Below are 16183 nucleotides of genomic sequence, written 5' to 3'. Positions count from 1 at the left end.
TCAAACACTTAGTATGACCTTGACCTTAGAGGTAGGGACATGGGTCTTGTAAGCCACACATCGTCTTTATATGCCAAACGAATGTGACAGGTTAATTAAAATCCATCCATACAAGAGAAAGTTACAGCCCCGACACGAGAAGTTGAGCCGGACTTACAGACGATGGAAGGACGGTGCGATTATAATATGCCCACCTTCAGGGCATAAAAACAAGCAAATTCGTTGAATTGATATCCCCCGCCTGATTGGGCTATGTCAAGGAATGGAAATCAATTGTTGATGAAATATATATATGAGTTTGAGTTTGATTGCAACTGTTTGAAATATAAAAAAATATTGTATATAATGTAACGTTTAGAATTGACCAAGAAATCTAATTCATGACTCCATGTTACCCAGTTCCAAACTTATCTAAGATTTCATCAAGGCAAACATTCTGATCAAGTTTCATGAAGATTGGTCCAGATATATTGCAAAAAATATAGCCTCTCGTGTCCACAAGGTTTTTTTAAGATATGACTCAGTGACCTCATTTTTGATCCCACATGACCTACTAGTTTCAAACTACAATTTGTATTCCAAGATTTCATCGAGGCATTCTGATTAAGTTTCATGGAAATTAGAGCAGATGTATTGCCTCTAGAGTGTTCCCAAAATTTCTGTAAGATATGACCTAGTGACCTAGTTTTTGACCCATATGACCCACTTTTAAAACGCAGTCAAAATTTAACCCAAGAGAACATTCTGACCATGTTTGAACTTAATCAGACCAATCACCACCATAAACTAGTTTCGGACAAGATTTTTAAAAGATACCTAATTTCTTATCACATGTGACCCAGTTTAAAACATGTCCAAGAGTTCATCAAGGAAAACATTCTGATCAAGTTTCATGAATATAAGACCATACATATTGCCTCTTATGTGTTTCAAAGATTTTTCTAAGATTTGACCTAGTGACCAAATTTTTGACCCCATGTGCCCCACTTTTAAAAGCGGTCCATATTTCATCAAGGGGTACATCATGACCAAGTTTGAACATAATCTGATTAATCATTTCCATTCCGGACAAAAAAAACCTAAGAAGTGACCTTGTGATCTCATTTTCGATCATATGTGACCCAGTTTTAAATAAGTCCAAGATTTCATCAAGGAAAACATTCTGATTAAGTTTTATGAATATTTTACCATGTATAATGCCTCTAGTATGTTCCAAAGATTTTTCTAAGATTTGACCTACTGACCTAGTTTTTGACCCCATGTGACCCACTTTTTAAAGTGGTCGAGATATGATCAAAGGGAACATTCTGACCAAGTTTAAACATTTTCAATGCCTACCAAGATATGGTACCCGATGGACGGACAACGCCAAAACAATATCCCCCTCCCAAAATCTTCGATTCGGCGGGGGATAATGAGCAATGTTGATGAACTATCATTTCTCTATAACTGTATTTTTGATAGAATGCAGAAGAAAAATATGAAAAAAAATAATGTTCTCAATAATTCAACAAGTTGACACGTGGATAGTCAGTAAAAAGATGAATCGAATAAATTGACACCACATGGAGTAGGCTTTACTTGAAACCTCTTCAAAATTTATTATAAAAGTGAGGTTGTTTGCCTGAAAGTTTCAAAAGTGGTCCTTTAATAGTTTGATATTTCCTGATTCCCTTCAAACACATCATTTTCGTCTTGCAAAAGTATGTGAACGGTATATACATGTATCAGCTTTAAAAAGAATGTAAGGAGCTATCTGTTTTAATATTTTGTTAAAGGTGTGGTCCATTTCAGTTTTAAAAACATTCATTTTTTTGATGTGCCCATTTCACTGCAGTTGTGTACATTTGTGATCACATGATGTTTTTGCTCACCCATAGTGATTACATAACTTTGTATGTTTAAATTCAGACCAGAAACATGTGTTGTTGTTTTTCATTGCATACCTGTAATTTTTCAAGTTGTGGATAAATTGACACAGAAAGCATATTTTCGTTCGCCATGGCGCCATGGGCGTAGTAATTTTAGTTCAATGTTGATGTCAAATAGTTCCACTAAAATGAATTTCATACATTATCTAATAACAGAAATAAGAAGTGACAAAATGCTGCTGCACATGACTCATCTGGCACGTAGGTGCCAAAACTTGGCATGCAGGTGCCAATATTTGGCATGGGGGTGCCAAAATGGAATTTGATAACACGGCCACATTCATCAAAAATGCTTGTCTGGTGGGTCAGAATGTACAAGAATAAATTCTGAACTTATTTTTATTAAAAAACATTTTGTTAAAATACTTTGTCCCATCAAGTTCAGGAGTATGATCTTAATAAAAAAAATAAAAAATCATCATATTATTACTAAAACATGTCACTCAAATAATGTAATCATAATCATAAAGGTAAGCCTTTCATTTCTTGTTGAATAGACATAATATCAGTAAATTTAATATGATTTTTGTATTCTATTCCCTGCATATTTTTGTCTTGTAAACAAATTTTTTAGTGCATTACAAACTTGCAAAGGGGTCCAAAAGCAGGAACTGTGTTTCTCAAGTCTGTATTTATTTAACTTATCAACATTTTGTTATGCAAATTTTAAATTTCTCATCACAAAATTATTGCTCCCGAAGAAAAAAACAAGTTTAAGACAGTTGACCTTACTGCCAGGAAACTTGTAACATGTATAATATGTCAAGACGAGATAAAATTGTGTCCATTCGGTATATTGACACTCATTCATGGTTTGTACAATGCACTCTTTTTATATTACGAAATAAAGTGTGGAAATCATAAGGAGTGTAAAAACAAAAATACCAAAAGCTGAAACCCTTCAGCAAATGTTGATATTTGCTCAATTATCATCTTTGAAGACAATTTTCATTAGCGTTTATAACGTGATTGAAAATTAATTACGACTGTTGCAGGATTGGTTGATTGACATTATCATGTGATGTTATCATTGTATCAGAGGTCAACATATCCACCACTTTTGTTATAGTCCCGCTGGCCGTGTGGACTAGTAGGCTGCCTTCTAATTTTTTCTTGACTTTACCGGCGTTGGTTCGAACCAAACTAAAACCAAAATACTTTTTCATGCTATAACTGTATTTTTTTCTGCAATTTGGTTATTGTAGAGTAAAATAATGATAAAATAAGTGTTTTCAGATGCATTACGGGGAATCCTAATTTTTGGTCCAAAAACATGAGCGAGTCAAGGTGCCTCTTTCTGATTTTGCTGCAGGCTTCCTCACATGTGTTATCTAAGTCCCTTCTTGGCTGCCTTGTGTATATGACTCTCAAGATTGTCTGAAAGTGAAACATATCAAACTTTACACAACAAAGATACATATGTACATAGATGTAACTAGTACTTCACAGGAGAGATAAGGGCCCCCGGAATGACACCATTTTGAAAGGGGTTGCAATTTGAAGACATGTTATTTAGTATACAACCAAAAATCTGTCTGTCATATACATGTTCTTTAAAGAAAATATTCACTTAAATTAAATTCATGTAGAGATGTCCCATACTTGAATGATTTTTAAGTATACAAAGGGCCATGAATGAGACAATTTTTAAGCACAAGTTATATAACTTGTCACAAAAGAGCGTATAAATACTGTGTGCTAGTAAAAGAGTAATTGTTGAACCTAGCACAAGCCCACAAGCAACACACCGGTACAATGCTTTTCCGACTTGCTCAAATTCTCGAGTGTACAGCAGGGCTTGCTCAAATATTTGATGCCAAGCAAAAGTTTAAGAATTCAGGCTTGTTCATCCAATTTTCACTCTTCTTTTTAATATTTTGTAAAACATTATACAATGCAACATAACATAATGTTTATTCATTTGACTTCTGCATTCAAAGCTCATCCTTGTTAATGCAATCACAAATATGACCGGCACGAAAGGAAATATTCTTAATTTTGCTGAATTATTCACGAACTTGTCATGCAATATTGTAAAAGCTTTAGCCAGTAATTAATCATGAGACTTAATTGAAAATTGCAAATGTTGACAGTAGTATTAATTATTCAAAACATATTTCAAAGAAAATGTAGACATATCATAGGTAATATCACATTGTTTCCTCCGTAAGAATTCTTTCACAAACAACTGAAAGCATGCATTCATATTAAAACTCAACAAAATGATGCAATGGTCACACTTCAAGAGTGGCTGTGGATATGTTGTGGTTCAAATCTATTTTTGTACCTATACATGTAGAATTTTGCAATGAATAAACAATTTGACATCAATCACTCCACCGATACTACACGAACTCACGTATTATGCATCAATAATCCGTAAGAATCTGCAGTCTCATGTCAAGGAATTAAATGTTTGTTTCTGTGGTTAAAATTATGAGTATCATGATTGGGTAACAAAAAATGAACCTTTTGGTTCAGGCACATTTTTGAAATATTGACAATGGAGCACAGAATTTTATTTTCTGTAAAATCAAGTCCCTTGCTCTTTCCATTGTTTTAAAAAATGTACCTGAAATACTTATTATTCCATTTGTCCTTCAACAACAGTTAAACATGAGTGGTTTATATAATTACTGAAATGTTAAAATTTAATATATGATATAACCAATAAATAAAATGGTTATGTACTTCATCCGGTATTATTGAGAATAATCTCAAAATCTTTACATTTTCAGCTTATCCCACAAATTCAAATGTTTTAGCTTTAAGTGGAATTAGAACTGATTTTGAGGATTCAAAGAATAGAATTGGAAGAAAGAATCAAGTGGCGGTACCTTAGAAAAAATAAATCATTTTTAGTTGGCCTTATCCTAAAAGCAGAGTTGTATAATAATTGAAGGTGTGAGTTATTAACTTTGCTATTTTATGATAAATTAGCTATGTTAATGTGGACGATAAAAACCACTGATTAATGTGTACATCTCATAACTATTTATTATGTATAAACAGCCCTACATTCAGCTTATAGTATTATTCATATAAGAGCTTGAAATACCGGCAATCCCTTCAAAAATAATTCTATACAATCATGACATTTTCATACATTTTACTGATACACAAAGAAACAAAAGCTAAAAAGAAATTCAAGTGAGTTTAAAATGATGTAAGTAAATAATCATGTTAGTTTATCATTACCAATGACTTCTTGACAAATTACAGCCTAACCCATGCATGCATAATTAATGACTGTATGTTCCTTCATTTCAAAACTTGACAATCAGTACGTCCCCACAAACAATCATTAAGATTATGAAAATACTGTTGCTTAATGGCATGGTGACCAAGTTTTTTTTATAGTCAAATCAATCTTGTCCGTAACTTTGTAACTAATTATCTTATTTATACAAAATTATATGAAATAAGGCCAAAACCACTAGGGTTAATTAAACATTTATGATGAGAATTAGTGTCCTTGCCCAAATTTTTCAAACAATATTCAGTCCCTTGCACTAGGATCCGGACAAGCACACTCACTTTTTTTGGTATTAATTGTGTAATATTCTCCTTTAAAGGACATTTAAATATTATTTCTTAAACAACGCCACATTAAAGCCAGATATTTTATTTGATGATATAATTTTGCAAACCTATTATCTGAGCTATTAACCTAGCTTTTAAAACAAGAAGACCCATATTGATACTTATCAGAGATATTGTTCATATAAATAACCTGATAAAATTTCATAAAGATCAACAGAAACTATTTCATTTGTGTGAGGAAAAATTAACATTTTATAAATACATCAGCTTTTCCTAACTAATAAGTCCCAGAAACAAGTTTTTGACATCAGATGACACACCAAAGAAGCAAAATATAAAGATCTTGAGAATACAATCATTGACTGTTGTGCTGATGGGTTAATGGTGTGTGTGTGCGTGTGTGTGTGCGTGCATGCATGCATGCGAGTGTGAATAATTGTTGATGCATGCCCGTACAATCGCAAGCCCCACCACTCGCCTGCCTGTTTTTCACTATTCTATAACACGTAATTTTTGTTGAAAATTTGGCTATTAAAACTAGAGGTATTACAGAACTGATGATTCCCTAAACACCACCTTGATGCAGGATATTATGGATTGACTCCGGCAAGTATTAAAATAAGAATCATAAGGGTCAATGTAAATGAGATGACCATTGGTCAAAGGAACGTCAGGTCCTTCAATCCATCATGGTAGTATGGTAGTAAAATTTTCTTATGCTGTGGGAGAAGTTCCCTCCAACAACTCTTATATAGCAGAATATTTAAGAGAACACAACACAGCAACTCCAAGACAAAACGGCTGTAGGTCCGAAAAATAAGCTAGGCACTACTATCGACCATGGTGGTAATGTGTAGCAGGTATCAGGGATATATATCTTAAACTTTCGAAGAAGTTCTCTCCACAAACTCCAACATAGCCCATAGTGTGGACATCATATTGCAGGTCATACAACTCTAAGAGAAAAACATCCCTAGGTCACACAAAATATGCCAAGCACCACTACCTATCATGGTGGTTATGTGTATCAAGTATCAGGGTGATACATCTTAAACTATGGGGGATGTTAGCTTTCAACAAACTCCAACATGAAAATCATAATGCAGGGCATACAACTCAAGATAAAAAAAGATCCCTAGGTCACAAAACCATTACCAATCATGATGGTAAAGTATATGAGCCCAAAGTATTTGAGGCACATTTAAGGGCATACAATGAAAAAGATTTATAAGTCACATAAAATATGCCATGCACTACAACCCACAATGCTGGTTATGTTTACCAAGTATCAGAGTGATACCTCAAAAACTGTGAGAGAAGTCTGCTCCACAAACTTCAATGACAAATGTGTGGAAATCATATTAAGCGGACGTAACTCTATGACTGACTATATTGTGACTCCAATATATCCCCTTTTTAACTTTGTTTGCATGGGAACACCCATGATAATGTATTTGGTGTTGTTTTTTATGTCTATAATTTGGCAATATAAAAAGAATATTTAAATGTGCAGCTCTCAAGATATTTTTTTAGAAATTGGGGCTTCGTTTTCACCCCACTATCATCCAGAATCAAACTTACCCAAGATTTAAGACAAATATTCTATGGACCTATTGTTCAGAAATAGTTAACAATGTTGTTAACGGCATCATTGATAACTTTTAAATGTGAACGTTTTGAGAATGTACTCATATATTTAAACAAAATCAACACAGGTGAAAGAGTTTTCTCAAATCTTGACAGTAATACTGCAGAACATAGGTGTGTCTATGGAGCTGCAAGAGCTATAAGACTTTAAAAGCTAACAACAATGACGTTAACAAAGTTGTTAACTTTAACAAAATTCTGAACACACAGCCCAATGTTTCATTTCAATTGGCAGACAATTATTGATTACAATTTAAGATATCTTAGTCTTGAGTGAAACCTGAAGAGGGAAGATGGTAAAGCACAATATCCAAAGGTCTACTTACATATTTTATGTTTGCCCTTGATAGGGAACTTGACAAGGAGTTGCAGGGGGTTATCACAGATGAACACAAATGGGGAGGCGGACTCTCCGTCTGGGAACTAAAACACAGTAATCATTGTCTAATAGTTACACACATACATAATATGTGTTTAACCCACAATCTTGTTTTAAAGGTAAAAACATAGATGTATAACCAACTGTTACAGTATTGTCTAACGGGTACAAACATACATGTTTACCCACAGTATTGTCTAATGGGTACAAACATACATGTATAAACCACAGTATTGTCCAACAGGTACAAACATACATGTATAACCAACAGTTTTGTCCAAGAGGTACAAACATACATGTATAACCAACAGTATTGTCCAACAGGTACAAACATACATGTATAAACCACAGTATTGTCCAACAGGTACAAACATACATGTATAACCAACAGTTTTGTCCAAGAGGTACAAACATACATGTATAACCAACAGTTTTGTCCAAGAGGTACAAACATACATGTATAACCAACAGTATTGTCCAACAGGTACAAACATACATGTATAAACCACAGTATTGTCCAACAGGTACAAACTGGTTACTGCCTTTCTTTGAGTCTATTCTAAAAACGTTTTGAGTGTATGTCTTTTTTTCACTATAAATAATGTTGCCCAGAATATTTTGCAGTATTTTCTGCTCTGACAGTTGATATTGTACTTACACTATCGAGAGTGTGAAATCGTTGCAATACGTGCAATAAAGGCAAAAGAATAAATATGACCATTATGGGTAAAATAATTCTCAGCACCAAGTTAATTCATAACATATAGCTCTATTGAATACATTCGGCAAAATTATTGTCAATGAGGTAAATCCTGAAGTTTGATTGGACACCCGAGAAACACCTATATCAAAACTGCAAATAGCCCTATGGTTGAATATCAATATCTATGAACTATAAATTTTCACTAGCCTATTTTCCCACTGAATATATTCTGTAGAGTAATCAGAATAATTTAGCATGGGTTCCTACAATATGGTTAAATAAACATGTTTTAAGTATTATTCGTGATGCCAGTACCTTTTCCCGATACGTGTCCTGGGGTAGACAGTCTATAACATCCACACATCCCAGCAGGCAGCCAGTCGGGTAGTGACTTGGGAACTCCAGGGACCGGTCTGAACATATAGTATCAACATTCAACAAAGCAAGTATATATTTATTTACATGCATGTCAACAAAACCCATATTCGAACTTTCACATGAAATTCATTAAAACGATAATTCTGACCAATGTTTAGAAGCATTGGTATAAAATTGTGACCTGTATTGTGTAAACAAGGTTTTTTCCAACTTTTGAACTAGTCACCTAGTTTAAAATCCGAACAAACATATCCTTGATTTCATAACACAATGATTCTGACCAAGTTTCATTGGCATTGTTGCCTCCAGAGTGAAAACAAACCTATTGTGGACAGACGACAGGCAAAAGACCTTTGGCCACTTGTGATTAGGTAGCTAATAAGACATTTGTCAAATATGCCATAAAAGCAATTTCAAAATCAGGTTCTACTCTACTACAGTGGTTCACAATGGGAGAGCTAGATAAGCATACTGTCATAGAGCTGCCTGTAGATGTCCTCCATATCAGCCACCTCAGCAGGCTCGGGGGTCTTTGCTGTTGCAGCAATCCACAGGCGACCTCGATGGGCGGTAAACCAGGTACGACCCTCATGGCTGGAATACACAAACATGAATTTTATAATTTAACTACAGCATTAATTTTTATTAACTGCCATTATCTGTAAAGGATCAATTAAAGTCTCAGTTTCTTTATATGCAGGCACACTATTCATTATAATTTTATAGTATTCCTTTTAGAAACAATCAACAAGTAATTATTAAAATACTGATAGCTAAATCTTCTTGTCTAACCACTCACACTTTAATGCCAGCAACCAAAAGCGAGGCCCAGGGTTGGTGCATGCTCATACACATTCCCTGGTCAGACATCTCCTGTAACTCTCGGTCCTGTATCCGCGGTAGCGACCTCCCAATCCCAACCACACTCCCACCGCCTGCGGCATGTGTAGGACCACCTTGGGGCACAAACTGCCAATCAGATAAACATACAGCAGTTTGACACTCAAAGGTTAGGTAAGGAAACCATGACATTATAACACAAACTTTATACTATTTGTATATATATGCAAGAATTACTGGTGTGTTTTCACGTTAATCAGCTGAACTGCCTGATTGAATCAATTCATCTCAAAGTAAAATTTATTTTTCGGCAGCAACAAGTTACAACACATATTTGAATGACTGAATCAGACATAGTCTTTTCTAAAAGACATACTCATTTACCTTTGGGGGTTTCACATCGATAAGGGGATTAACAAGGTATTCATCTCCAGTTGATGACAAAGTTGTGGACACATTCTTCTCCTTGGGTCTTGCACCAAAGTTCACCTTCTGAACAATGTCATCAGTCACATCATACATGTTGACGTTAGCACTCGGGTCTTCCTCTATCACCTGTCGCCCAGCGAAGTCCAGGGTTATCTTTCTGTCCTTACGTGATACGTAACGTTTTGAGCGCAGCTCTTCCTCTCTCTTGCGTAACTGTTCTCGATCCTTCTGATTAAGCCACTGGTTGGAGTCAGTTGAGAAATAATCTGCCTCGTCATCTATCACTTGGGTCCGACGAACACTGCAAAGAAACATAGCAGGTATATCACAATATCGACATAGACAGTGGTAGGTCTGTCCAACACTGCAAAGAAACATTGGAGGTATATCACATTATCGACATAGACAGTGGTAGGTCTGTCCAACACTGCAAAGAAACATAGCAGGTATATCACAATATCGACATAGACAGTGGTAGGTCTGTCCAACACTGCAAAGAAACATAGCAGGTATATCGCAATATCGACATAGACAGTGGTAGGTCTGTCCAACACTGCAAAGAAACATAGCAGGTATATCGCAATATCGACATAGACAGTGGTAGGTCTGTCCAACACTGCAAAGAAACATTGGAGGTATATCACAATATCGACATAGACAGTGGTAGGTCTGTCCAACACTGCAAAGAAACATTGGAGGTATATCACAATATCAACATACACAGTGGTAGGTCTGTCCAACACTGCAAAGAAACATTGGAGGTATATCACAATATCGACATAGACAGTGGTAGGTCTGTCCAACACTGCAAAGAAACATTGGAGGTATATCACAATATCGACATAGACAGTGGTAGGTCTGTCCAACACTGCAAAGAAACGTTGGAGGTATATCACAATATTGACATAGACAGTGTGAGGCCTGTCCAACACTGCAAAGAACATTGGAGGTATATCACAACATCCATATTGACAATGTTATATTCATCAATGACATATATTTCTATTAATTTGATGCTTCAAAAGACCAAAACTGTCAAAATCATCTGAAAAATGAGCAGATTGTCCTGTCTTTTAACCGACCTGTTCTTGTCATATTCCAGCAGTTTCTCCTTATGTTTCTGTGCCACTGTGAGGCTGTCCTGCATCTTTGCACGGGTGTTGGGGAGGTAGTCTGTGTCACGGGAGAACAGGTGCCTCCCCAGCAGCTCACTAGGCATTTCACGCATCAGATGCTGACGAAGCTTTTCGCTCTTCCGTGACCCCCGTGATAACACCTCCTCGTCCTCTCTAGTACAAACCTGCACCAACATGATAGTTTGTTACAAAACACATACAACAAGTCTGTAGTGGACTTTGGCTACTGCTTTATACTTTTGACGAGGCTTATCAAGCACAATGCAAAATTACAAATTTGAACAAAATACAATTCTTCGAATCATGCAGAATAATAAACCTCCAAATTAGAATGGAAAAAGTATATTAAATGTATGAAAACTGACACCAATCTGTTGACAATGCAGACAATGTTTACCAGGTGACCACAGAAGAGACATGGCCCAGCACCTTCCTGTTCACACACAACACGTCCACAACGGCTGCAGTTATTGACCAGGCGATGCTTTGCAGCCTGACACTCACATACATGACGACCTGGGGGTATAAAAGTAAACTTTTAACCAGTGATTTACAAATAGAATGTAGAACTTTTGGAAAGTACTTAAGGAATATTGAAGCAATTATGATATTTATACATGCCACACATACAAGTACATTAAATCAAATGGGCAACAATTGTGTCACCTGGAAGCTGTACAATGGACACAGCCTGGCCTTCCTTGCTGTACAAGGGGACAAACTTCTGCTTCTTCTTCACTTCCTTCTCTGTAGACTCCCGTGGTGATGGCAGTAAGGGGGTTGTTGTCGCTCTCTCTTCCCCTGGCAAAATCTGGGTTACACAGATATGGCGAATGCATTACCAATGTCACAAGAGGGCTAAGGAAATGGTGAGGCTACTAAAATGAAGTAGAACTTATTCCTTTGTCTAGTGTTTTATGTGAGTATTGTAAGTATGTATATGAATTTTATATGTTCTAACATCTACGCATGTAACAAACTCATTTCTCGATAAAAGATTAAATTTCATTTAAAAGATTAAGAATATTATCAAATGAAAAAATTAAAACGCTTTCTTAGTGTCAACTTACACCCCTATTTTCAACATCGTATCCATTGACAACAATCTTCTTTTGTATGGCACTTCTGTCTTTATGTGACTGGGTGTTTTTTCTTTTCTCTTTTCCAACAATATACTCTTCATCAAAAGCTGATTTTTGATAAATCTGTAACAAAGTATTTCTCATTTGTGCATGAATTTTTAAAAACAACAACATCTTAGTCCATACTCAATGTTTATCTTTTGTAAGTAACATCAAAGCATTTTTGCCACACACTTAAGTCACTGAATGAAATCACCAAGGCCATTTTAAGGTTAAAGGTGCACTCTTACTCCCAAATAAGATTTACCACAATTAATACAATTGTTTTAATATATCAAAAAGGATGAATAAATGTCGAAAAGAATGGTTTTTATGAAGGATACCGAGTTTATTTTGAAAGAAAGGTGCAGAAAACACAGTATTTCTTATTAGATGATAGAAGATCACAGTAAATCTTTTAGCAATAACCAATCATTTAATATTTTTGCTTATCAGATATTAAATACATGGTTACAATCTTGTCATCCGTAATTCATATTTTCCATAAATGCATTATTTAGTAAGTAGTTTAAGGTTTATCACTCAAAATCTATATTTTTTATACATGTGTATGTATTGATTTTGAATAACAGTGTCACTTTAAGTAATTAATCAAATATGACTCTTATCATAACTTATTTTTTACATATAAGATTTCCAACATTAACTCATTACAATTGAATCAAATCTGTAAAAAATATTTGGGAAATAAAACTGTCACAGACACATGACAAATGACCCCAATCTAGCTTTGTCAGAGCTACATGTATAGCAATTTGTATAATATGAAGGTCATTTGAATAGATGGATGTTTCTCATATATAGACCAAATGTTGGAGAACTATTTTCATTTATGATTGATCAAAATATTCTTAAATGAATTATGTGATAAATTTACAGCTGAGAGCCTGAGACATAAAATATCACTATAAAATCTTGCTCCATTGACCACAGTGACCTTGACCTATTGCAGTGATATGCACTCATGAGAGTATGAATGCAATGCGTTGAGAGCATGAATTCTATGTGAAACACCTTTCCAGGAAGTTACAGATGCGACACTTATTATTACCATGAACCTCAAAGTGTGACCTGCCCCTTTGAAGTGAAAGCAAGAATGCTATATGTGAAGTTCCTTGTAAATGTGTTGTCAAAATCTGATCGACAAAGACAAAGCTAAGACACAACTTTTTACCATACTATAAGACAAAGCTGAGACACAAATTTTTACCGTACTATAAAATACCTCAGACTCCATTGACCATGACCTTTGAGGTAAGAGCACAAATCTATGCATTACACACCTTTCAATGCTGCTGTACAATTTAGAGAAATTTGATAAAAAATCGAATAAATTGAGTTCACAATATATGCTGTAACTGTAATGGACCATTGGACGGAAGGTGCAATTACTATACACCTCCATAGGGGGCATAAATAACATCAGGAGAGCAGAATCTGAATATATCAGCAGATACTTTATATAAATAAACTGTAAATATTGATTGGATTAGCCTCTGCCCACCTGGCCAGTGTTGTTCTTGGAATCGTGATATGGCCCCCAGCGAGCAATAAGTTCCCGTAGAAATGGTTTGGTCCTGCGATCATCCCTGTCCAGCAGTTCCAACATATACTCCTCCAGATCCTCACTACTCTCTATACTCAATATATACCTGAAACATTTAAACAGGCTCATATAGTACTTATTTATTGTTTTAATGTACTCTACCGTCTAGACTTAAATGAAAAGAAAAGCCAGATGTTTTTTTCAAATATTCCGGAAAAAAATAATTAAACAACAGTGATCGAAATTCAAACAATCCTCAAAGCACAATCAAGCCTGAGTTTGTACAAATAATATTTTTCTTTGAATCTATGAATTCAGGCTTATGGGTTATAATCCTAAAATAATAAAATATAATTACACAAAAATCAGGCTTGTTTATGAAAATTACATTGATTGACACTTATTCTGCTAGGTTTGAAGTTTAAAGAGATAGAGTGAAAGTCTGCATGTAAAGCTAGGGCTCGTGGGTTTGAGTCCCACCAGAGGTATATATCAATCTGTGCAGTCTGTTACATTCGAAGTTTGTCACCTTGGTAGCTATAATACTACATGTTATCAGTTTAATTATCTACCAATTGCATTACATAACAGCCAGAATAGAAACATTTCATCAAATTTGTGCATGAAGTCAAAATCAATCAAAAACACCTCATGAAAAAGCATGAAATGAATTTTATTTTCATCTGAACCGCTCAGATTCCATACACAATGTTAACTTGATATACCGTACAGTGTTGTTTAATTGCACCCCAAATAGTATCACTAATAAAAAAAAATTGAAAGAGTTTTTCTTTCAAAAAATATTTGAAACAGTATATTTCTGTACAGCATGTATGTAATTCAAGAAGAGCCGTCATAGAAGAGTTCACTCGACTTCATGCCAATTTGTCTTAGGAATTGTTACAATAATGATGTTATATGTGTGTATCAAAAGAAGTAAAAACAAGAAATGCTTGTCAAACATTATGCCCCCCTGAGTGCCATGTTGTCAGACATATTTGGACAATTGAATGAAATATGCATGTATAGTCCCTTTAAATTGTCCAAATGATAAAAACTTTCCCTGAAAACACATATTTGTGACTATAGTGGTGCCTAGAATTGCTGCGCTGCATTCACAAAAGTGTGAATGACAAGGAGTATAGATGCAACAAGTCGAGCAAACATCGGAAAAAGACTCCTGAAGGCTTCTTTTTATATGGCATAGGCTAAAACTAGTCCAAATAATTGTACGTTGACGGATTTTTTTAGATTTTTGATATGGCAAATCCTTCACGTACAAATTGTTTAGTATCAAAAGTGGGTAGTTGTTCCGATCAGGATTCCAGGTTAAAGCATATAGCGTCTATAAAATATCATAAAAACAAGAAATATTACCAGATAATGTTATTTTATATTAGTTCCGTACACAAAAAATAAATATCCAACTTCTAATTATGAGTTTGACGGCTTTTCTTCGTTTCATTCTGTCAAAACATAACGATATATACATGAAGGGCACCTGCAAGGCTTCAGGGCACAGTTTTAAATCACTCGGAACATTTCGGCCATGGCCGAGTTGTTACGAATTTGTAGAAAGAGGTCTATCTTGAAGCTTTGTCGGAGGAAGCCGAGTTATTACGATTGTATCGAGTTGTTCCCCTTCGCATAATTGTTGTTTGTGTCAGTCAACTTTCGTTTTATTGGAAAGGTAAACAACTTGTTTTTATGCATTAAATGCTTGTTTAGTGCAAAATAACATTTCACTTACATGGTAAAATATGAATATTACTCTTTATGATCAATTTCAACAATAAAATACTTCACTTAAAACAATTTCAATATTTTTAAAACACCCCCGTTTTTTGCACATTCCCGTTTAGACGTTAGGGATTGGAAGAATCCCGTATAACACGTCTATTATTTTAGACTAAGGCTAAAACCAAACAAGCTGGAAAACTAGAATGGGGTTCTGTCGCCAGAGCTTAATGAGGGGCTTGGTCCTTAGTCCTTACACATGAAAATACTTTTATTTCAAAGAGTGTTCGTCCAGCTGACAGTGACACTGACAGCTCAGGTGAGATTGCACAACACTCTCAACATCATAAATTTCTATAAGAATATGTTAAAACTACAATGAGCCGCTAATGATTAATTTGTGGTCGATTTTTTTTTTAAACCAAATCTAATTCAAACCGAATGTTTGTATAACAATTACTGTGCTATTTCAGGAGAAGCATCAATGCCCAATTTTCCAAGTTCACCACATAGCCAACTTTCTACTTTTTCTCCCATCTTGCAGACGCTCAGATATTGAACAATGCGTCTCTTGATATAGATTTTTCTTTCCGCTGAAAAGAAAATTTATTTAAGAACCATTATTTTGACAAACCTTATGAATTGGTAAAGAATTAATCCAAGCGTTGGCATATTGTTTCTATAAGTAACTTTGGTCAGTCTGTCAATTCTTTTCTGCATACGAATGTGCTGTCTCTTCAAATTTATTTTATAAGTATAGTGTAGCCTTCTA

At 35.0% G+C, this 16183-nt stretch overlaps 1 protein-coding gene across 2 annotated transcripts; it reads right to left on the bottom strand.

Moving 5' to 3' along the window:
• Nucleotides 1-2254: 2254 nt before the first annotated feature.
• Nucleotides 2255-16149, bottom strand: LOC128229400 (activating signal cointegrator 1-like). 2 transcript variants are annotated; one of them, XM_052941304.1, is made up of 12 exons: nucleotides 16046-16149; nucleotides 13633-13780; nucleotides 12057-12191; nucleotides 11653-11797; nucleotides 11384-11502; nucleotides 10933-11150; nucleotides 9806-10151; nucleotides 9381-9550; nucleotides 9054-9175; nucleotides 8519-8616; nucleotides 7448-7544; nucleotides 2255-3308 (listed from the first exon to the last, which is right to left on the bottom strand). In XM_052941304.1, exons 1-12 carry the CDS (start codon nucleotides 16129-16131, stop codon nucleotides 3259-3261), a joined length of 1734 nt encoding a protein of 577 aa, XP_052797264.1. In that variant the 5' UTR covers nucleotides 16132-16149; the 3' UTR covers nucleotides 2255-3258. The 2 variants fall into 2 exon arrangements, with proteins under 2 accessions (XP_052797264.1, XP_052797265.1); XM_052941305.1 differs by lacking the exon at nucleotides 16046-16149 and adding an exon at nucleotides 15872-15963.
• Nucleotides 16150-16183: the final 34 nt, after the last annotated feature.

This window comes from Mya arenaria, chromosome 3 (assembly GCF_026914265.1).
Source record: "Mya arenaria isolate MELC-2E11 chromosome 3, ASM2691426v1".
In the NCBI taxonomy this organism is placed as follows: domain Eukaryota; kingdom Metazoa; phylum Mollusca; class Bivalvia; order Myida; family Myidae; genus Mya; species Mya arenaria.
Note: the sequence above shows the minus strand (reverse complement) of the source record. Positions and strands in the feature narration are given on the sequence as shown.